Source organism: Dromaius novaehollandiae, chromosome 4, assembly GCF_036370855.1.
Source record: "Dromaius novaehollandiae isolate bDroNov1 chromosome 4, bDroNov1.hap1, whole genome shotgun sequence".
Taxonomy (NCBI): domain Eukaryota; kingdom Metazoa; phylum Chordata; class Aves; order Casuariiformes; family Dromaiidae; genus Dromaius; species Dromaius novaehollandiae.
This window is the reverse complement of record NC_088101.1, coordinates 32,098,990-32,122,617: the sequence shown is the minus strand read 5'-3', so window position 1 is coordinate 32,122,617 and position 23,628 is coordinate 32,098,990. Positions and strand designations below refer to the sequence as shown.

Sequence of the window (23,628 nt, the reverse complement as noted above, 5' to 3'; positions counted from 1 at the left end):
GCGATCAATAACAATCATAAGTTAAACTATTCTTTATGGTAGCTCTGTGGTAGATTATTTGAAATAAATTGATGGTCCAATTCCTACACACTCAACTGTGCCAAGACTTTTGAAAGCTTTTAAATTTTATTTTGTAAAACAAATTGGCTTAGGTGTGTCAAGTTGAGCAGGTGCCAAAGATTTTGTAGAACCAGAATCTCCAGGCTGTTTCCTCTAGAGATGAATATAGAGAACCTCTGTATTTTCAACATTGCCTTGGGGGCTTTGTGCTCAGACCCAAGCCCGATCTCCCTGATCGCATAGAGACCTTCATCCTACCGCTACTGTGGAGCAAGCCGATGGATACCCAGGCTAAGAAATGGGCACAAGATGGAGTCGAGCTTATGTTTGAACTTTCTCTCTGATACAGACAAGGCTCATTCAAGCCATCTGGCTCTGCCAACCCAAACCCAGACCTAAGTACATCTGTCAAAGGTCGTGTAGATATTTAGCATACAAGCCACATAAATCAAAACAGCCAAAGAAAAGAATTATTTTTACCTTCAAATTTACTTTGCTTAGACTGCTTACTCCTTGAGGAAGGGACTACTTTCTTTATTCTATATTTATATCATGCCTAACATAATAAAATCCTGATTCATACATAAAACATCTTGATAGTACTGGCAAATAATCACCATGATGATATAGTCTCATCAGCGAGGATGCAGCTAAATGCTTGCCTATCTGTATGTAGAAGGTACAGCAGAGTTCATGAGAGGGCTACTTTAGAACACAATTGTTATTCCTCATTAGCCTCTTGCATAGATACTGTTATTCTGTGTAGAAAACTGTGCCTTTATGTAGTTTGTTTTAACCTGCTTCCAAGGTAGATTAAGCTATGCCAGTCATTTTTTAGAGAAAAATAAACATTTCCACATAGAAAGTTAAGGTACTACGGCAATGTCTGGCTGTTTTCGTATAAAAACAAATTCTAACCTCTTGCTCTGAAGAAAAACAATTCTACAGTAACGTCAGTGCATAATTTTTAGGAAAGTGCAAAAATATTATAAAAAGAAATACACATCTAGAATGATCTAAAATTACAGGGAAAAAAATCAGAAAAAAAGAAAAAGAATTTTTAAGCTGTCTTATCATCAGTTGTAGACTGATACAGTACCAAGACAGATTTAATGGTGCTATTCCCACTGTTATCATCTGAAGACCTGATCCAAACCTTAGAAATAGACAAGTATCAGACTGATCAGATATTCATTGTGAAGCCTGTCCCTATAACATATCCTACAGAACGCAGTGTCACAAAATTTGAATCTTGGATTATGGTTTTCGGTCACTAAAGTAAAAATACTTATAAAAATAGTAGTGAAAACAACCTCCACTGAGTGACAAATGGTTAGAATCTATTAAAAAAAAGTAAGAATTGTTCAAAAGCAATTCTCACCATGGTTATTTCACTTATCTGCTCCAGTCAAGTTCAGAATCCCTGTTATGTTTCGTGAACATTCAAGTCATCACAAAAATCAATTTCTTAACTGTTTGCAAAAACTCAATGTCCAAATCACATGGACGAATAAGAAGAAAATGAGTGTAAAATATGCAGTTAGAAGAATATGCAAGTTAGAAGAATCATGTAGTCATCCTATGAGAAAATGATTTTCAAAAATCCTATGATTTATCGATCTTATGACTACTGTATAACTTATATTCACAATAAATACTTTTAATGTACATTAGATCATTTAAAAACATATTCATCAAAATATATTATTTGAATACATAAAGATCTGTGCTTGGCCTCAGAATAATATACAGAATATGTATATTAATATGGAAATTGGCCCAACAGTTTAGATAAGTAAGGCAAAAATTTGATCATGGGACATATACTGATTCAGTTTTGAGGATTTGTATCTTCTTCTACATTATCATACTTTGTAATGTACCTGGAGATGTTTTCATTTATCCATACAATGACTTGATCTTTAAACAAGCAAAAACCCCAGAACCCCACTATTAAGCTCTTGATTTCAATCATATCCCATAACCATGAGTTTGACAGGTTAATGTATTGTCTTGTCAAATGCATATAACCATACCAAACGTGTACTACCTTATTAGTTCCTGAGCTGGTTGCCCTTCAACTGTTTTGTTGCCTTGCTGCTCTCTTATTATTCAAAATGGCAAATAAAAGTTCCCAGCTTACCTTCTCTACTTTCATTCGCTCTTCTGTTTACTGCATGTCCCTATCACAGCTTCTCCAAATTAATTAGGACTAAGCATTTGATACGTCTTTGCAGAGAAGTATTTTCAGTACTCCTGTTGTTATGCTATACGTTTCTAAGAAACGAACAGGCATGAATAGGCTGGCTTGAGCAACATAGTAATACCATGTGCGTAATGACTTTATAATACTATTTTTAGTGTATTCCATTCCTTTTTACAACCTGACACTTCATTTCCTATTTGCTAACTCTGTACTTTGGGGGAAACTTTTCAAGGAATTGTTCCATGGTCTTTTTTCTCATGAATACAGGAATTGTTACAATTTCTCATGATAATATGCATTACCTTCCTAGTTTAGCTTTTCTAAAGTCCTCCACTGAACAAGCCCATTGGAACACAGTGCAGGGATCACCAAGTAGGCACAGACTTGAGCAGATACACTCACATAGCATAGTAAAAGCTCCACATAAAGCTACCAATGTCATTCATAACTGCAACTCCAATGGCACTGTTTGAAGTACGAAGTTCTCCCAGCGATTTCACTGTGTTGACACTGCTTGCAATTCCAGAATAAGCTAGGTCAAAAGCGGACTGGGTTTTCAGGACCATACTTCACTGCACAATGTGGAGCTACATAGTCTATTACAGACTTGATTGAGCTAAATAGTTTTATGTCATCTGCAAATACTGCCCCTTTGTTTTCATTTCCTTTTCTGGATAATTAATGTTCTAAACTCTGTTGGTCTTCACATAGAATCTCAGGGAGCTCTGCTTCTGCTAAAATGCTACATTTATCCTTATGATTTTTTCTGTCTCAGACACTCAGAATCTGGTAATGCTTTACCCCATGTCAACACTTGCTTACGTTGGTGGCTTCAAAGGCTTTTTTGACAGTTCAAATACACAATATCTATTAATTCTTACCCATTCTATCAGAATTCTAATAGACTGAAGATCTATCTGTTCAATTTTCCAGTACCAATGCCAGCTAGCATGTTCCTAAAACCTTTTAGTGATAATTTTAAACCTTGTGCTGAAGTCTCTCACTGGTCTCTAAAAGTACCTTTTTAACGATAAACACAACTTCTGGCGTTCTTTGCTCACTAGCTTTTCTTCAAAACCAAAAATTACAGAAACACATAGTCCCTTGGCTTAGTCCTATTTGTTTTAGACAGTCATTCAAAAACATCCTCTTCTGTGACTTAGTTTCTCATGTTTATAAAAGGTCACCTGGGATAGGTAGCTTCCTATAAATCTTTCTTTCCCCCACTCTCTCATCTCTCTCTTTGGTAAAGACCAATGCACAGAAACTGCTTAGCCTCTGTGCAATGTCCTTGTCCTCACTAATTGCAGCTCAAGAGACCCACCAATTCTCTCTGGGGCTTACTACATTTGATAGCTTAAAAAACGTCTATATTTATTCTCATGCCTTTGGTTATTCGCTCCAAGAAGTCCCTCTAATCTCTCTTAATTTCCATCCTGAAGTTTACTTGCTAGATCTTATGCTCTTTTCTGATGGTTGTACTTAAAAATCCTTTTCTCTCTCTTTTTTCTAACAGAGAACTGCTAAATTCAAATAGCTTCTGCATCCTGCAATACACTTTTCTTTGCCACTCTGTTTTCTTTCTCATACAGCAGTTTTCATACATGCTGCAATTTTTATACAACATTTCTGCTAAATATGAAGGTTCAGTTTCATATTTTTGGAACCACTGACAAAAATTTTGTTCTATTGACATACTATTTTTGATAAGATCTTTTTTGCTAAAATGTTGAATGTAATTTTAATACAGTTGCTCAACTCAGCGGCTCAACGGAAGTCCCTTCCTGAGTCCACTTCCTCCTATGTATTCCTCTTGCCCTATTCACTGAATACATTATTAATAAGGAATTATTTACTCATTGCTGCAAGTGTTGTGTTCAATTTCTTTTCCTTGTTCCTGTTATTTACTATATCATTTAATCTAAAATTTTACTAAAGGAAACATTAAGTAAGAGAAAATAGAAGAATGAAATATTACCCTTGGCTGCATGGTAGTTTTAGCTTTGAGGTCCAAAGAAATAAAGCAAAACTAAATCTGGATTCTCAAGTGTGGATTATGTAACACCACTCATTGATATTACTTTGTCTACTGCCAGCGTTTTACCTCCAGTATTTTATGCTCTTAGATCAGAAAAATATAAAATAGGTACCAATATGTAAAGAGATTGTTCAACAAAACTATTAGCTGAAGAAAATTTAAGACCCCTAAGCTATAAATAAAATAAATACATGTTTCTTTGTTACTTGAAATAAAACTGCCAGGCCTAGAACAAAACCACAGAACTACTTCAATGGCAGTTCTAGACACCACAGATAATCATCATTGTAATGTACATACTGCATCAGAACACTCCTGTGACTAGACCACCAATACTCGAAAACCCAAAAATTTTAACTGAAGTTACAAAGATGAAATTAGTACTGCTGGATTATGAGTTAGTACCAAAGAATATTTCTCAGGGGTGAATGATAGGAAACAAGTTAAGGAAAGACAGAGCCATGAGCCATCAGGACCTAGCTAATCAAAATTTCACCTTGGTCTTTAGAGTATGACCAGATGATTGACACCTGACATTTTAGCCTACACAAAGTATAGCTGTTTGTTTCAAGCCTTTTTTTTTTTTTTTTTTTTTTTTTTTTAAGGAATGGCTTCCACATCTCATAAGTGCTGTCAAAATTTACAAGCTTTCAGTAAATCAAATCTAAAGATTGGCATGGTAAGACCACCCCTCTGAAGGGCTGAAATACCTGGACGGAGCTAATTAAGAAGAAATAACTGAGAGGTCTGTGCTGAAAATGATCTTTCATAACATAACTGAAAATCACCTTTCTTAACAACTAAATGTTTTGGAAATTAAAAATAAATAAATAAGTATCACCCACAGTGATTCATTTCTTTTCCTTCTCTTCTGTCCTAAGAGTCCCAAGACTATTGTTGCTTTAGAAAGGGTCAGTATTGCAATGTTAACATCCTTGGCTTATTTGGATGAGATAAGCACCATAAACTCTTGAAGTCAAAGAGATTAAAGTCTCTAAGAAAATACAGAAGGCTAGTAAATAGAATGAAAAACATATTAGCTCGAAGTATTATGCAAGGGTTCCACATCTGTCTCAGAATGCAAAATGAATTATGAAGGTCTTTTTGAGATCTGTCACACTATTTCGTGCCACCCAGCCACCGTCAAAAGGTGACTAAAGAAAGAGGTAAGATTTCGGAACAAGACAGAAGGCACTGAGTAGCACTGAGTAAAGTCAATACTGCGCTGACTGAAAGATGATCAGGCTGAAGGCAAAAAGTTTCTTCCTCCTTTCAGATCCTTAATGTTAACTATGTAAATAGTTACTTTAATATAATACACATACTGATTATTCACGAGATGCTGCTCAGTAACATAAAGAAGCTTCTAGGACAATTGAAAGAAAGAGTTTTCTTGACTTAATTTTATTCTTAAAATTGTTAGTCTGGCAATGTGTATGTTTACACTGTCTATCCAAACAAACTTTGAAAATAACCCAGCTTCAGAAAAAAAACTGAACAAATCCTCCCCACCCAATACTATCAGCTGATACGCTTTTGTTGACAATCATGTCACACTAACAAGAATTAAGGTCTTGTCTTTTTTTAAAAGCACTGCACAATGCCTTCTTCATTGGCGCCTGAATCCAAGGGAAGCCATTTTTCCTATTGCTTCTAAAATTGCGTCTGTATTTTTCCCGCTATGAAAAGTAGAAAGAGCTAACTTTTATTCCCACAAAGGGAACACTTTCATACAGCCTTTTGAATAGTACTTACTCAAATACGGTGGTTTGTAAGGCGCTCGTGTATTAGACAGCAGTCCATCCAACTCCTTCCTCTCCAGAGTGTTGTGAAGGGCCTTCTCTTTGCCAAAGGTGGAGAAGGACCTTTCTGCCCCAGGCTGGGCTTCTGGTGTTTCAAACACTTCAGTGTCTGGAACGGAGTCCATGCCAGGTACGTGCAGATTGCTGCGGTAATCTGCAGCTTGGCGTCCATCAGATGGAACAAAGGAAGGCATCCAGCACCGATCTGAGTGGCCCAGTGCTTTACATTCCTCCGTGCAATTGGAGAACAGATCCATGCCTGCAAGCATGAGAAAAAAAGAAACTACAGATATAAGCTTCAGCATCATAAACAGCTGCTGACAGATAAGAAAGGCTGTGCTGAGAGAAAAGAGAAGTAGGAAGAGAAATCTCATACGAACTTTTTTCACTACCTTCATCTCCTCAATAAAATGTCTGATTGTCCAGTCTTCGTAATTCAATGACACCGTCTAATAAACACATATAAATGCCTGAATGTCATACAAAAAAAAAATCACAAGAAGGGTATCAATAATTCTATCACACAAACTCTCTTGCAGAGCTTACTGTTTAGAACCCATTCAAATAAGGATTGATTCAACTTGCAGGTGATGGCTGTGGTTCAGCAGTTGAAAATAATTGTTTAAGATCATGAAGGAATTTTATTTTAAACATATCTCTGACCAAAGAAATGAAATGCCCTGATGGAGGAATTGTAGATTTCATTTATGAAAAATGAAACATTAGTGATTCCTATAAAGGAACTATCTGTGCATACATTATTACACAGATAAAGCCTACATTAAAAGCAGGTCTTACAAAGTAGAAACACAGCTTTTAAGTGATCAGGATGACTTAATAAATTAATCGTTTCATCATTCTTTCAGAGATAGTTTTCATTGCTACCGTAGCAGTCCTTACAATCATCAAGCCACTCAAACAATGGGACAGAATCCTACGGTAAATTACTGTAATTAGTGGTACAAAGGTAGCTGTAGTCCGATGTAACATGGCTGTGGATACTATTGACAAAATTGTTAATGCTTCCCCTATATCAGCACACACTTGTCCCTGCCAACACAAAACCGTTTGCTTACAAATCCTTTAATGCTATTAAGATTTCAAATGACAAGCAATACTTCCATTGACGACCTTCAGATCGGCGTTCCAACAGAGTATTTCCTGACTGTGATTCACTAAGTCGTTGGATTAGACTTGTTTTGAGAGAAATGGTGTATGAAATCTTTGGCATAGAGTAAAATAAATAATAACATCCCCAAGTTGATATTCAACAGTGTACAGAAGAGCAGAACAGTAAAGAAATATCCTTTTCTTGTATTTGTGAAGAGAACTGGATGTCTTAGAATAGGTATATGTCAAAACTGAACTAAACCTGTTACAACTATGTTATTCACAAGCATTGCGTTAAAATTACAAAAAAAAAAAAAAAAAAAAGCCACAACTTGCAAGAGAAATAGAAAAAAAATCCAGCATCTGTAATAAGATTCATGTAATGTAGCTCATTCACCAGCCAACTCTGTAAAGAACTTGACTAGCTTGATCTCCAGTGTGCGGATTACTATTAAGAATTCTACCACTGTTCTGAATTATAATTTGATTTATGTTAGTAATATTTATGTGTCATCTCACACTACAGAAAACAATCTCTGCAGCAAGCAGAAAATCTCTCTGAGTTATCAACAAGTGCTTAAGAACTGAAGGCAGTCACTTAGGCAAACAGAAAAGGAAAAAAATGAAAGAAAAAAAAGCTTATCTCAGATTAATCTCACTTTATAATGACTTTTTAATTTTAAATTAAGTAATATACAATGCTAGGTCCAGTTTCGATTATAACCTTGCATTGATAATTGGTATGCAGAAGTCTGGAAATAAATTACTGATCAGTGAACTGTTGAAGAATGCAAACGTGAACTGCAGATATGATGAAGGAATCAGATGAAGAACGGTATGCAAGACATACAAATGGCATAGTTTTAAATTCCACAATGGTAGTATCTATCGGTGAAAGGAGATCAAATGCTGAAAAGAAAGATTTACATGCAGGCTTCCAAGAATGAAATGAATATAGAGCAATGCCTATAAAATGGTGTGTGCGTGTGTGTGCGTATGCGTGTCACACGTACAAAACTGTCTGAATAGAAGTATCTTTTATGTAAGAAAAGACATTTTATAAATCAAGCATTTTTGCCATTCAGAAAATTTAAGCGACAGTTAACATAAAACAATTTTTTACCCTTCTCAGATTTCCTAGCAAAGTTGCATGTAAACAAACAATAGCCTTATCTTTAATAGGAAAATGATTACAGTTACATTTCATTAACAGTGTTTCAATGGCCATATTCATTTAACATTTCCTGACTTCAAAGAGAGCAGGAGAAACACAGAAAAACTTGCAGATAAATATTAAATTGTATTCTTTTGTCGGTGGGGAAGGAGAATTTAAGATATTTATTCAAGGATAAACTTTTTTTTTTCATGGATTTTTATTTCCCCTGGAATATTACCCTCTATTTTACTATTTCGGTTTCATATCAGCTGCTAAACGGCAAAATGTCTCTATCTAAATATTATTTTTTAGTTCCCTTCTGAATTTTGCTTCTCTACTGCAGTGCATTGAATAGTATTATATAACAGCTTATTATAAAAGAGAAGTTATAGCCACCATAAATCAGGATTTTGCATAAACAAAGTAATGAAAGTAGGGGATATAAAATGTAAGCTTGTATGACAAACTTTTTCCTCTTTTGAAAAATAGGGGAGCTTCTAAAACAAGATTAAAAAAACTGAAGTATAATATCCGCTGCTGGAACACACAGCTAGCATGTACACGCCTGTTTAGGATTAGAACAGAATGTTCAGAGAGGACTGGGCTGTATTTTTCTCCTACTAGAGTCAATCACAACATTCCCTAAGAGTTTAATGGGTGCTGAATCAAGCCCTTGGCCTTAGTATCTTGAGAGAAGAATAAATTCAAATTAGCACCCTGATTTTGGAATCCCTGGGCACTTACATGTATTTTCATTGACTACAATACAGATGCTGGCTATTCTCCTCCATCTCTTTACTGTGGGCGATGATACATCATTCTCTGTTTTTAATTGAAAGAACATTCAAAAAAGCGGAAAAAAGCTATTTTCTATTTTCCAAGAAGGAAGGATGGTAAAGGAAGTAAGACATCCAGCACAGGACTCCTTCATATGCCAAGAATCATATTCTTGATTTATAACGGAAGAAAGGTTCAGCAGTATAACACTTCCATCTCATCTCCCTCATAAATCTGGTTATATATATGGTCTTTCTGAATTAAACTATCCATCATAATTGCAAATCTACATTAAAGAAAAATGCGTTATATTTTTCATTTAGTTATCATATTAGACCTTGCATGCAGAAAAACTGAGATTTTAAAGGTGACTCTGAACTATGAATTTCAAATGTCCTTCTCAGATAGAAATAGATAGCATAGAGCACTGAAGTGCTGAAGAATGATAAGCACTGCACTATTCTAAACACAGGAAACATACCAAAGCTCATGGCAAAGGCCATCAGTACATTACTAATCCTGCTTCATTCAAGTCTTACTACTAGACAGGCGAGTGGGCAATGTGACTTTGCAGATTTTTAAGAAAAACAAGCCCTTGCTCCCTCCCACCAACCAAAAACTAGGAAAGGAGTTAAAGATTAAGTTTTATGTCTGTATCTGAATTTCCTGAATTCAGGTGTTTTCAACAAGATGCTTAATAGTGTTGCATTTCTAAAGCATATTCCTAATTTGTTTCCTTTTTATATTTCAAAAGGAGAAATATCAAAATTTCTATGTGCATGAACTGATTTGAAAGTCTACTCGGGTCAAAGAGAAAAACAGGCCTAAAATATTTTTTAAATAACTTACTCTTTCTTAACTTAATTATGGGAGAAGAGCTGTACACCAAGCCTTTAGACTAATAAGTGAACATGTTCAGATGTATTACTGAAAAAATAACGTAATAAATAGTGCAAATACAAGTAAAATGTTGACAAAATATTTCCGTAGTATTGTTACTGAGATTTTTTTTTCCAGTGTGTGCCATTTCTTCATAACTTTGACTTTTGTTTAGAATTAAATGTCATTTGTCATTTCTCCTGTGGTAGCTTTCTAAGGATTAGATGGGAGACAAGTGTGACTTAGGGAACCAGGACTCCTGTTCAGAGTTCCATTACCCGATCGACCATCCATTTGGTTAGATTACCTATGAGCAAGTTACTCATTTCCCTGTGATTCATGTTTTCTGTCTACAAATGAGGATAATGATTTTAACCTCCTTTGCAGAACACTGTAGCTAATGAAGAAAATGGACTTTCTATGAAACAGAGTTATTATCATTCCTACTTACTAAGTAATTGGTGTGCTGCCTCGGATAGAACAGACTTCATCTGCATGAGAACATGAATAAAGACTTAAACATCTTCGATATTCAGCTCTTCCAAATCTTCACTTCAAAGCCCTATCTGGATCACTGAGATGTGAACATTCTTAAGCATGCAGCCCAAGGAAAGAAAAAAAAAATACTCGGCTAGAGTCAAAGCACTTTTCTAAGCCATTTTTATGTTCACTCTCATTTTATCTGAGATAGACTCTTAGCCCAAGTGATCTTCAAAATAGGATTTAGCTGTCACTCCGCACAGGCTCAGAAGGAATACTGGTTTTCTCTGTCCCTTTATCACTAAAATTTCTTCTTTTGACTTCTCAGATTTTTCTTCTCATGAACACCGAAATATTGTGGCCCTTATACATCTCAGCACTAATGTATACTAACCGTCTTGGTTTTTACTACAGCTGTAATGAAAAGGTGTGGAGTAATGTTTCAACTCGTGCCTCTTTATGAGGCCCCTGCAACTCCCTTCATAAAGCCCACTAGAGAGAGGAAGTCTAATTTTAGACCTTAGCCTATCACGGATGCATACTGCCCAGTATTGTGCTGAGTGGGTTGTAATACAGGTTGGCGCATTTTACAGTACATACATTACAGTACATTTATTTATCTTCACGTGCAAGATATTCCTTCCTCAAGCATATCTGAGGGATCATGCCAATTCAGTGAAAAAGGTGAAACAAAGATAATATTGTGGAGAACTCTATATGTTTGGAGTGAGAAAGCAGAGTAACTAGTGACTAACCATACAAAAGAAGCTGATGGCATGAGTCCAAATCTTAAAGGACAGGTGTCTGATCACACGATTTAAACATATACGCATGCAGAGTATTAATTGGCACCCAAGCTGGCAATTTCAGAAGAGAGGCCAAGAATTTAATCAACCATAGGAAATAAACTAACTTCATGCTTAGAAATGACTTCTACAGAACATGGTTGAAATACAGTGTGTTAATAATAGGTAGTAGAGTTGTATTATTTGCATCTGTTCTACAACAACAACAAAAAACCCCCAGCTTTCGTCCCCAAAATCTTCAGACAGAGAAGAGCACTGGTAAGTAGGGCACCCGCCTGGGGTTTGAGAAACCCCTTCCTCTGTTTGCCAAAAACTTCTCGTATGACCTTAGGAAAGTCATTTTCCAGAAAGTTCAGATTCCTAGCCCAGTCAATGAAATGCCTAGTCATTCCATGAAAATTAAGCTCCTGAACACTTTTGAAATCCCACTATTTGCCATTCTCCACCAAATGAAGATGACAGTCCTTTCCTAGTTCACAAATACTAAGGTAGGTAAGTAGGTAGGTAATTATGAGGAATTCAGGTGCTACCTTAATGGGAACAATATGAATCACTTACATGTAAGCATTCAGTACATTCAACCACTTATCAAGCTCTGATTAAATCACTATTGAGTATATTCTGTAAAAAAAAAAAAAAAAAAAAAAAGGAAAAAAAAAGGGAACCAGATTCTTATTTCAAAACAGAGTAATGCATTTTATGGTAGCTACAACAGCTCAGTTCTGAATTCTTCCTAAATGGTTGCACGGGATAAATCTATGACACGGTAATAAATTTTCATCCTGCATGTTTTCCTTCCCAGCTAATAATTCACCATGACTTTGACAGTCAGCTTGACTAACAATGGACTACTGTAAAATAGCTATTTGTGTGCCATAGGACTATTTGCTGGTGACAAGAAGGCACGCACAGAACAGTGAAAAGATGTTTTGCAAGCAGAACATGTTGCTGATGATAACCGGTGTGGGGTAAGTTTCATTTTGCAGTGTGAATTGTCCACTAAACAATTCCAGAAACAAATACAATGCTTTTGAAAACAAATACGATGCTGCATGGTGTCAGGAGACATCTTGAAAAAAACAGCCCAGCATTCTGCCATGTTATCAACCAGAGTGTCTTCCTTTATTCAGATAGAATTGATTATGGAACACTGGAACAACTGAAAAACTCAGAAGGCACTCCCTCAGGCATTTCCTCTAGCCATTCAAGATCAAACAAGATTTACTCTCATCTTCTCATAAAATTCATCGCCAAATACTAATAGACAGGGTGAAGTTTTTATACCAATATCACTTTCTTGTCATCACTGAGGTCAAAAGGCACATTGTTTGCATCATGACAGCAGGGTTCTGCACAAAAATTACCGGAAAAATGTATTATATGTATCCCAAAAATTAGAGTAGTTTCTTTAGAGATTTCTATTTAATTATCTATTTGAAACTAGCATTTAAAAAATTGCTCATGCGAATTATTCTCAAAGCACTGCAACCGTACATTAAATTGGAAGACCTGCGTGTTTGAGGTTTCAGTTCAAACTGTTAATTATGAGTACACCAAATATAACTGTCAGCTTTCATTAATTCATATGTAATTTCCATTTAAGATACAGAAGTCCATAAATCACATCAGATTCTTAAATGATTTGAAATTATTTAAAAGTATGGAATAGAATACATTTTTTTTCCTATTTTAAGAAAATAGAAATAATGAAGAATTTACCCGGCTAAGAACTAGTGTTAAGTCTGAGAATAGTTCCAATGTTCATATCTGAGACAGACTACTTTTAAAATGGGGAGAAAGAGTAAAAAGGAAAAACACAACAGTAACAGCACTGGATGCTTCTAAAATAAAATAGATTTCAGTTGATGTGCAACTATATGATTATATTTCCACTATCAGTCAAATCCAGCCCCTTCTACAGATGTTTATTCTCTTCTCTCCTGTTTGGTTATTATGGTTCATTATGTTGAGGGACTAAACTGATTGAAATGTTCACTGAGATGACTGCTGCAGTAAAATGTGTAAAAGAAAAAAAAATGTAATGCAGGGAGGGCAGGAGGAGAGGGAGCTTTTTATAACTCAGTAGCACTGATTGCTGCATCAGAAACAGTGCAAAAGAATGGGTGGGGAGGAGGCTAAATACATGGCTTTTTAAGACAACAATAAATCATACGCCATATATAGGCCAAAAATGAAAGGGGCTCTGTGTTCAGATGTAAACTTCTGGCAAGACCTGGTTTGTTGTCAGGTTCCCAGACACAAAATAGACACTCTGTTCACTTAGCATGAAGCCCTGCAAGAAGCAGGGAGCTCCGGAGACTCTTGGCTCTTCTCGAGTCTCATTAGGTCTGCATATTAATGACTTGCAGCAATATAAAGGCGCCCTGTAGCGGCCTCCTTTTCCCCTGCCGCCTGGGTTTCCCATCCTTAAGGGGACAGTGACTATAGCAGCAAGAAAATAGAGGACATTAACAGAGCAAGTGGGTGAGACAGCTCTGGTATGACAGTACTGAGCCCCTTGCCCTGACATCTTTTAAGATGGGATCAGGAAAAGAAAGGATGGAGGACTGGAGAAATTCAGGCATCATTTTGTGCCATATTCTCATAGCAAATCCTTCTACGTGACCGAGCATAGAAAGAACACGGGGCAAGAAATCACTGTATTGAATCAAGACATACCAAACCTTCAGAGACTGTGGTAGGGAGGAACACAAAAGCACTTCTGGCTAAAACGTAGTGTGAGATTGAGAAGGAATTGTAATGCATGGACGCTAAACAAATGTCCTTTTCAAAAGAAAACTGACAGTATGAGAGCAAAGACAGCAAGCCACGCACAGCAATAACACTGGAAATGATACACTTCTATACGATTCAAATTGTGATAAGATCATGATTTTAAAGTAAAACTTTGAAAGTATCTTTCCTTTGTTATGACTGAAAGAAATGTACTTAAGAATACCTTACCCTCATTAACATGGAGATCACTTATAGCATATAGTGCCTTAATTTGAATTAAAAAACAATCCTCAGAAAAATGCTAAGGTATTACACATTCAAAGCACCCAATGAGTCTCCACTGATCCCCAGCAAAAATCCTCACAGTCTGGCTGTCATTCAACCACTGGGTTCTTTCTTTCCCTTGGGAACTCCCCCTTCACTCCCCACTGCCATGCCAGCCAAAGTCCCTACTGAACAAAGTTGCCTAATGCTTTGAAATCCTGCAGATCTGCTGTTGAAAAAAATGCACCATAAAATGTACCAAGAACTTTGTTTCACTGCGCAAGAAGTTTTGCTACAGCCAAAGATGCAGAATAACATACTAAAAACTCCCAAACCAAAAGAATAAAATCAACTCTGTCCCTTGAAAAGGGGTCAAAATCATCTCCTTGCACAGGTTACTGTAGCAGTAAGCTGACCTAAAAACCAACCCTCCATAGAACATGCTCACATTATTTTATGCCACTGTTGTATTATATTCCTATATGTGACTGCTCTTTCTAGTTCCCTTACTTAAAGATCTACTATTTCCGTTCTTTTATCAGACTTACCAGAGGATTGACCTCGATTAGTGGCATCATGATCACTGTCTCCTTGCTCACTGTCTCCATGACCACTGTCCTTAGAGCTTACTATGTCTGCTTCCTGGAATGCAGAACTAGACACAGAAACATCTTTACATTAGAATAAACATGAAAGAGGAACTCATAAAACATTCTTCTGCCATCACATGGCCAAACACGGTGCTGCATTCACCCACTCCTGCATGCTGCACTGCTTCTGCAGAGCCACTCTGTCCATCATAAACAAAACTTGTATTTTCAGACATTAGTAATCCAGCTGAAGCAGGCAGTAGCCATTATTACTCTGCCTGGATTTCATCTAATTGTTATGAATAATTTGGTAGTACTTACTTAAGCTGGCTAGCTAAACTTTCACTCAGAGAGGTCAATACTATCTGGCAGAGGCTACAGAAGGATTCCTAAGTATATTAAAGCATGTTTTAGAGTAATACAAAACGAGATTTTGCTCTCTTGTTAGATGGCTTTGAAGCAGGTTCAGAAAAGTCATAATTCCAACTTACTTAGTTGACAGTGTTTTATTTAATAAGTCTACATACATTCATTTTTCCCATTGCTTGGCTACTATTTTATGTCTGCAGTAAACATATTTTTGCATCACATTCGCACTTGCTAAAGCACTCATTAGCAAAACAAGAGTAAGAAGCTCATACCTGTTAACCCGTCGGGGTCTATCAACTAGATAACTGAGTTCGGCACGCTGATGTTTTGTCTGTAAAAAAGAAAATTTGGGGAAACATTTGAATTCTTGATATTTTTGTACCCAGCACCTGAAGACACACTAGAGCAGCTCACCAGATTGACTATAAATGGGAATGTTTAGTTACAACTAGGCCTACACAACCTTTTTTTAGGACTTGAAGGGAAAAAAAAAGAAACTTATCTACTCTTATTTACACATATGTGAAATCATCAGGCATTTCTTCCGAGTTCTCTGCGATGAGATTCTGACACTTTTTTCCCCTCACAGTGCTTGCTGTCAAACACCACAAGGACACCCAGAAAAGTCAACAGGACTATTTCTGGAGTTGCATACTACTGACTCAGAAAAACTTGGTGTAATCTGGTGTTCAATCTGTTCTTAAAGTCAGTGTATAAAATGGGGGAGACAGTACAGTTATTGAACCCTAAGGAAAAAAATACACTGAGACACCCTCTAGCCCTCAAAAAGGCAAGAGAAGATAGAGTTTTACATAGAACTAGAAGAAAGGTCAACATGACAAGCCAGTATCAAAAATCTTACTGTAAAACTTAAACTGTTTTAGAAAATACCATGCAAACCACCTCAGCCAGACCGGACAGCATTCAGATTTCAGCATTCAACATAAAGAGAGAATGTGGGTTTTTTTCATTAGTACATAAAAGCAGAAAGGTACCAAGAGCATGTATTAGCTAACCCAGTGGAAAATGATTAACAGGGGAGTATTATGACATGGTATATGCTTTGACAGGGATTCTCTGCACACTAGAAAATACGATACAAACAACACATTTAACAAGAGGGGACATTAAGTCTCTGCATATAATTTCATGAAAATTCTTTCTTGATGTTTTTCTTTGCGAACTCAACTTTAGGCTATAGAGAGCTGTTCAGACAGAGTAAAAGAGTCAATTAATAAACTGTAATTCACAAATTAATTAAAGTTCCTGCTAACTGTAGCGATTTTCACAGTCCCAGAGGGGGGCTCCCCCCCAGGCCTTATTTTCACACACAAAGACTTCAGGAAGGAAAACCACACAGACTTAAAACTTAGCTTCGGGAGACCCCACGATTACTCCTCGCGTCCCTCCATTACCGCCAGCTGCTGCCATGCCGCGAAAAGCAGCACCCCGCCCCGCAACGCGCAGGCCACACACGGCCGCGGGGGATCTCCGCGCCCTGACGCTGTTTGGCGGGGGGGAAACGGGCAGCGCGGAGGCTGTTTAAAAGCAAGTTTTAAAAAAGCAGTTTAGAAACAAAGAAGCGACGCCGGCGCGGCAGCGGAGCGGCGCTGGGGGAGAGAGGGGGGGCGGGACGGGGCGCGGCCGGCGGGTAACGGTCGCCTAACGGTCCCCAACGGCCGCCGCGCGCGGGGGCGGGGGGGGGAGGGGGCGGCTGGGGCTTACCTCGCTGGACAAAATGCTGCCGTTGGAGATTATGTCGGGCTGCTGGTCGGCGTAGCCGGTCACGATGGCCCCGCAGGGGTTGTGCTCGGTGTCGGTGCTGCGGGAGGGGCTGCAGGGCTTGAGAAACATCAGGTCGGTCTTGGCGGACTCGGGCGTGAGGCAGACCTGGTAGCAGTAGTTCTGGTTGTGGTGGTGGGAACCGAAGCTGCCCGACTCCTCCACAGGCACTTGCGCCGGGTTGCTGGGCACGTTGGAGCTCTGCACCAGCATGATGTCCGACTTGCTGAGCTTCTTCTTGCGGGCCCGCGCCTGGCGGCTGCAGCAGGGGCAGCAGCAGCAGCAGCCCAGGCAGCAGTCGCTGGCCAGGCAGGTGTAGATGTTGAGCTTCTTCTCCTTCTGGCAGCGCACGGCCAGCACGATCATGGCCAGCAGGAAGATGAAGGACACGGAGCCCAGGGCGATGATGAGGATGAGGGTGAGGTCGAGCGAGGTCTCTCCCCCGGAGCGGCTGGGGCGATGCTCGCCGCCGCCGCCGCCCCCCGCGCCCGCCCCCGCGCCCAGGCCGCCGCCGCCGCCGCCGCCGCCGGGCCGCTCGGCCGCGCCGTCCACCAGCACCACCTGGATGGCGGCGGTGGAGGAGAGCGGCGGCTGCCCGTGGTCGCGCACCTCGATCACCAGCTCGTAGGGGCGCTGCGGGTCGCGCTTGGCCGGCACCCTGCGCGCCGTGCGCAGCTCGCCGGTGCGCCAGTCCATGCGGAAGAGGCTGGCCTCGTTGCCGCGGGCGATGCTGTAGGTGAGGCGGGCGTTCTCGCCGTCGTCGGCGTCCACGGCCGCCACGCGGCTCACCAGGTAGCCCGGCTCGGCGCCCCGCGGCAGCGCCTCCCGCGCCGGCGTGCCGTTGCGGCCGGGCAGCGGGCTGACGATGGCGGGCGCGTTGTCGTTCTGGTCCACCACGACGATGTTGACGGTGGCGTTGCCGGCCAGCGGCTGCGGCTCCTCGCCGGCGTCGCGGGCCTCCACCTGGAAGCTGAACTCCTTGAGCTGCTCGTAGTCGAAGGAGCGGAGCGCGTAGAGGAAGCCGTTCTCGGAGTTGATGGAGACGTAGGTGAAGACGGACATGCCCTGGATCTGGCTCTCCAGGATGGAGTAGGCGAGCTGGGCGTTGGCGCCCTGGTCCCGGTCGGTGGCGCTGACGGCGTAGATGTAGGCGCCGGGCACGTTGTTCTCGCTCACGTAGACCTGGTAGACGGGCTGGCTGAAGCGCGGCGCGTTGTCGTTCACGTCGCTCACCCGCACCTGGATGGACTTGCTGGTGCTGAGCGGCGGCTCGCCGCGGTCCCGCGCCACCACGGTGAGGGTGTAGGCGTCGCCGCCGGGCTGCTCGCGGTCCAGCGGCCCCTCGGTGACGATGGTGTAGTAGTTCTTGAAGGAGCTCTTGAGGCGGAAGGGCGCGTCGCCCTGCAGCAGCTCGCACTGCACTTGCCCGTTCTCCTCCGAGTCGCGGTCCGAGACGCTGAAGAGGGCCACCACGGTGCCCGGCGCCGCCGCCTCGCTTACCGCCTCCTTCACGGTGGAGAAGCTGATCTCGGGCGCGTTGTCGTTGGCGTCCAGCACCCGCACCAGCACCTTGCAGTGCGCCGGCACGGCGTTGGGCCCCAGGTCCTTGGCTTGCACGTACACCTGGTACACGCTGCTCTCCTCGTAGTCCAGCTCGCCGCTCACCTCCAGCCGCCCCGTGCGCGGCGCGATGCCGAAGAGCTCCCGGGCGCGGGCCGAGATGTGGCTGCTGAAGGAGTAGATGACCTCGCCGTTCTGGCCCTCGTCGGGGTCGGTGGCGTTGAGCTGCAGCACCAGCGTGCCGGGCGGCGAGTTCTCCGGCAGCGACACGGTGTAGACGGGTTGCTCGAAGGCGGGGACGTTGTCGTTGGAGTCCAGCACCCTGATGGTGAGCAGGGCGGTGCCGGTGCGCTGCTGGGGCTGCCCGCCGTCCACCGCGGTCAGCACGTAGCGGTGCACCGCCTGCTGCTCCCGGTCCAGCGGCTTGTCGAGCACCAGCTCGGCGAAGCGGTTGCCATCGCCCTGCGTCTGCACGTCGAGCGAGAAGTAACTGTTGGGGGTGATCTCGTAGGTGCGCAGCGAGTTGGTGCCCACGTCGGGGTCGAAGGCGCTCTCCAGGGGGAAGCGGGTGCCCGGCGTGGCGCTCTCCGAGATCTCCACCGTGAGGTCGGGCTCCGGGAAGGAGGGCGGGTTGTCGTTGATGTCCAGCACCTCGATCTCCACCCGGAACAGCTCCAGGGGGTTCTCCAGGAAGACCTCCAGGTGCAGCAGGCAGGAGGGGCTCTGCTTGCAGATCTGCTCGCGGTCGATCTTCTCGTTCACGTACAGCACCCCGGTCTCCAGGTTGAGCTCCAGGTAAGGGCTGCGGGAGTTGGGCACCGTCTGGAAACGGCGAGCCGAAAGTTTTGTAATGTCCAAGCCGAGGTCCTCGGCGATATTCCCCACGAACGTGCCATGCTCCTGCTCTTCCTGTACCGTGTAATGGAGCTGGCAAAGGGCCCCCTCCACCATCCAGAGCAAGGCAAAGAGGAATAGCACAATCATCTCCAAATGGAGAAAGAGATCCCCCCCTCCCCAACACCACCTCTTCCTCCTCTTCCAAAAGCCACCACCTCCTCCTCCTCCGAAAATACACGGTACAGTGTGTGCGTGCGTGTGTGTGTGTCTGTGTGTGCGTGCGCCTGCGAGTGTGCAGATAGAGAGGGATCGGGGGAGGGGGAAGGAGAAGGGGTTTTGATTGGGGGGGTGCTAGATATTATTTCTTCTGATTCATGTTAGGATTTTTTTCCTCCCCCATCTCCCTTTTTGTTACGAGTATTATTATTTCACACGCTGACCAAATGAAGAAGACAGGCGTCTCCACTTCATCTGTGATCTTCGAAATAAATGGCCAACTAATAATAGCTATTAGCTGGATGTATCTATAGATACACAGTAGCCCGCTTTTATTTATTCCGAGAGTCTTGGCACTGCACCGCGGCAGCAGCAGTGGCGGCGGAGGCAGCAGCGGCAGCAAATCCCAAGGAGGAAATTTTTGTATTTCAGGATTGTCCTCGGTTTGTCTTCCTGGTGGGAGCTGGAGGGGTAGATGCTGCTGGAAAAGCCGGTGGACATGCCCTCTTTAGATGCGAGAAAAAGGCAGGAAACAGCAAAATTAAAAAAAAAAAAGCCGCAGAAAGATTTCAGATCAAAAAAGAGAGAAGAGCTCTGCTACCCGAAACTTTCATTCCCTGATTTCTCTGGGATTTCCTCTTTTTATTTAAAGATCTTAGATTTTCTCTCTTCTATTAATATTATCTCTCATTTTCTTCGGTTATTGCTATTATTACGTTCATCATCATCACTCTGCTTTTTGTGGATGTGCTGATCAGTTTTATGTTTTTTCCTCCCTCGCTGCTTTTGCGTCTAACCCCTCTCTCTCTCTCTGTCTGTCTGTCTCTGCTTGCTGCTGCCGCTGCTTGCCGCTGCCGCTGCTCTGCTCTCCTCCCGCTCCGGCTCCTGCTCCCGCTCCCGCTCCCGCTCCAGCCCCAGCTCCTGTGATCTCTGCCGGCAGTTTCTGACCGCGGAGCGCTCGGCTTTTCTGTTTTTGCGCAGCGCTCTGCTCTTGCCAACCAATCAGCTGGCAGCAACGCCCCCAGGGGCGGCACCCGATTGGCCACGGCGCACGTCAAGCAGGCTGCATCACAGAGGGGCGAGCGGCGGGCGGCCGGCTGGCTCCGGGGCCAGGGCCGGCGCCAGGGCCGGGGCCTGGTTAGCGAGCGGCGGCGGCAGCAGCAGCAGCAGCAGCAGCAGCAGCAGCAGCACGAGAGAGGCGAGTGCTGCAGCTCCCGCGGCGCTGCTGGGGATGTCTGCCCGCCCGCCTGCTTCCCTGCCTCCCTCTCTGCGATGGGGACTATTCCCCTGCCGCCGCAGCTGGGGAGGGGGAGCACCTCTCGTCATCAGCGCGCACGCGGGTAATGATAAATAATCGTCTCCTTGGAGAGGGAGTTTCCACCACTACTAACTTTCCTATCCGATACCTGGCACCACAGCGGAACGGACGTTTTTGGAAAAAGCATAAACAAAAGGAAACTTGATTTCCAGCCCCCCCCCCCCCCCCTTGGGCTGCCTTAGCAAATTAGTTTGTTTGGCTGTGGAGAAAGTGCGACTTTCCACCATACGCCTGTACATTGTTTCCAGCTCCAGCCAATTTAAAGTATCAAAAGTCTGTGCCAAATTTTCCCCTGATTTACACTCTTTGAATTTCCAATAACGTAACAGGCATAAGTCGAGAGGGAAACTGGTGGTATATGCTGTCACGGACTCCTTAGCGTGGCGGAAGGGGGAAGGGAAGCGCATCACCGGGGCGGTGGTAAGTAGGCGGAATCAGTAGAAGCTCACAGCCATTGATTTGTTTATTTTCAAGTGAAATGCTCTGATACAAAATATCATTGCTTGCTGTATCGGTGTTTTCCACGCTGTCAACGTAGGTAACATTGATAAACGTTCAGCAGCTGTTTAACTACACTGAGGGTTCAGAGCAGACATTCGTATCAGTCACGGAGACACTGCTGTGCAACTTCTAAACTCGCACATTTCAGCAAGACACGTTGGAAAGCCTCATGCCTCATACAGCAATAGGACATTTTCCTCCCGCTTTGCCCCTAAACAGTGAAAAGGCAGTCCCGTGCTAGGCAAAGTGAGTTCTACCAATAGCCTCTATAGCACGTCAGGTGCTCGACACATTTTTGATCAACGCATTGGAGTGTGCACCTACGCTGGCACTGAAGTTAGGAGGCTTAGAAATGAGGGGTAATTTTTGAGACAGTTGTTCACGGGTCTAACCCATAGTCATATTAGTATCCCATACTATGCTCTGGACTTCTTACAACTGAAGGTCTGTGTCCGTAGCTTTTCAAAACGAGGAGAAAAAAAGGCTCAAATAGGATGAAATATTCATAACTTCTGCTTTTTTACAAAACGCTATTTTATTGTTTCTTCAGAACATCACATAGTAGGTAGGCGCAGGTTCTGCTTTAAAGATCAGCGGTATGTGACCCCACCTTTGATCATTCACTGCACAGCGGCTCCCTTTGGTATATTTCGACAAAGTATATACCCAGACGCATTTTCTGCTGTGGAAACACAGGGTTTCCCGTTTCTAAACTTGTTCGTGTACCAAAACCACCTGTGTATTTATGCATGTTTGCATCCGTCTGGCCATTCCGCCGCTCGCCGCAGCCTGCTCTTGTCCTCTCCTCCCCCCCGCCCGCCGCTTCCCCGTGCACCGGTCCCGTCTTTGAGCAGCTAGAGCGCCGTGTTGCCGGCAAAAATGGCTAATCCTGCTCCGGCTGCGGTAAATTTACGAGCGGGCGAAGCCAAGCGAAAGCCGCTGCAGCTAAAACGATTTCGGCGTCACGTCTGGGGCCGGGGCCGGGGCCGGAGCCGGAGCGACAGTTTATAAAAGGACCTGTGGATCGATGCAAAGGGATTACGGCCTAGCTGAATAGTAATACCGGATCGATGCGCCCGCTTCCCTCCCCGCCCGGGAGCGGGGGCTCCGCCGAGCCGGGGCGCGCCCGGGGGCGAGGGGGGCTGCGCGCCCCCGCGGCGGCGGCAGCAGCGGGCGGCGCCGCGCCCGCCCCGGCGGCGGCAGCACTCGCGGGCGGCGGGCGCCCCCCGGCGGCGGCAGCGGCGCACTGCGCCCGCCCCGGCACCGCGCGGCCCCCCCGCCCGCCCCGCCGGCGGCACCGCGCCGCCCCGGGCTGCCCGGGAGGCGCCGTCCCGGCCCCTCTCGCGGGGAGACACCCCCCCGCCGCCGCGGTGCTGCGCTTATCGCGGGCCGCACGGCGTGCGTCTTTCTCGCCCCGCTGGTTTTCCTCCAGCAGCAGCAGCGCCCGCCGCTCCGCGGGAACCGGGCTTGCGTCCGCAAGCGGCGGCGCTCGCTGCGGAGCCGGCAGCGCTGCAGCCCGGCGCTGCCTCGCCGCGGCAGGGGGAGTCGCGGGGAAGCGGCAGCTCGGGGAGGGGGCGAGCCGGCAGTGTCACCCCTCGGTGCTAAAGACAGCGGAATGCAGCCCTATATATAACGTCTTTCTCTTTCCTGCCACCCCCACCCCTGCCCACCCCCCGGCGCTTACAGCAGATCTAAGTAGAGCCGGCGGGTCGATTTCGGCGGGTGTTTTCCAATAAAACGGATTTCGTCGGAAAAGCCTGGCTGCTTCTCCCTTCCGGATTTGGATCGGCAGTTTGTTCTGTTCCCTTCGCGTTTTGAGGCGCGATCGCTCTTCCTCCCCCCTCCGCGGCCGCCGCAGCCGAGTTACCGCCGCGCCGGCTGGAAGCGGCCCCGCTCGGGGCTGCGGCGCTCCCCGCGGTGCAGCGCGGCCGCAGGGCAGCCGGGCGCTGAGCCCTCCTGCTCGCCGGGCTGCGGGACGGGCGGCTGCCCACGCCGCCGAGGAGAGCGGCGGGCGCCAGGGCGGAGCGGGGACCCGCCGCGCCGAGGGGCCGCGCCCGCAGGTAAGGGGGCCGCGGGCCCGCCGGCAGCCTGGGGCGCGGGGTGCGCACACGGCTACGCACACGCGTATGGACACGCACACC

General features: G+C 44.2%; 1 protein-coding gene and 1 long non-coding RNA gene across 6 annotated transcripts in view; both read right to left on the bottom strand.

Annotated features, from left to right (window-relative positions):
- Positions 1–19,684, bottom strand: part of PCDH10 (protocadherin 10) — a 32,857-nt gene extending 13,173 nt beyond the window's left edge. For 3 of the 5 annotated variants that reach the window (XM_026106143.2, XM_064510712.1, XM_064510713.1), the window contains exons 1-4: positions 16,999–19,684; positions 15,546–15,604; positions 14,863–14,969; positions 6,060–6,365 (exon numbers count right to left, since the gene is read on the bottom strand). In XM_026106143.2, the coding sequence (XP_025961928.2) occupies positions 6,060–6,365; positions 14,863–14,969; positions 15,546–15,604; positions 16,999–19,599 (3,073 nt within the window). In that variant the 5' untranslated portion in view covers positions 19,600–19,684. Of the gene's footprint in view, positions 1–6,059; positions 6,366–6,385; positions 6,577–14,862; positions 14,970–15,545; positions 15,605–16,998 lie in introns of those variants that run through there. The other 2 variants (XM_064510714.1, XM_064510715.1) reach the window with 2 other exon arrangements.
- Positions 19,685–21,431: 1,747 nt separating this feature from the next.
- Positions 21,432–23,600, bottom strand: LOC135328191 (uncharacterized). Its single transcript, XR_010388959.1, has 2 exons — positions 23,172–23,600; positions 21,432–22,504 (listed from the first exon to the last, which is right to left on the bottom strand). It is a non-coding gene; the product is annotated as an uncharacterized LOC135328191 (long non-coding RNA).
- Positions 23,601–23,628: the final 28 nt, after the last annotated feature.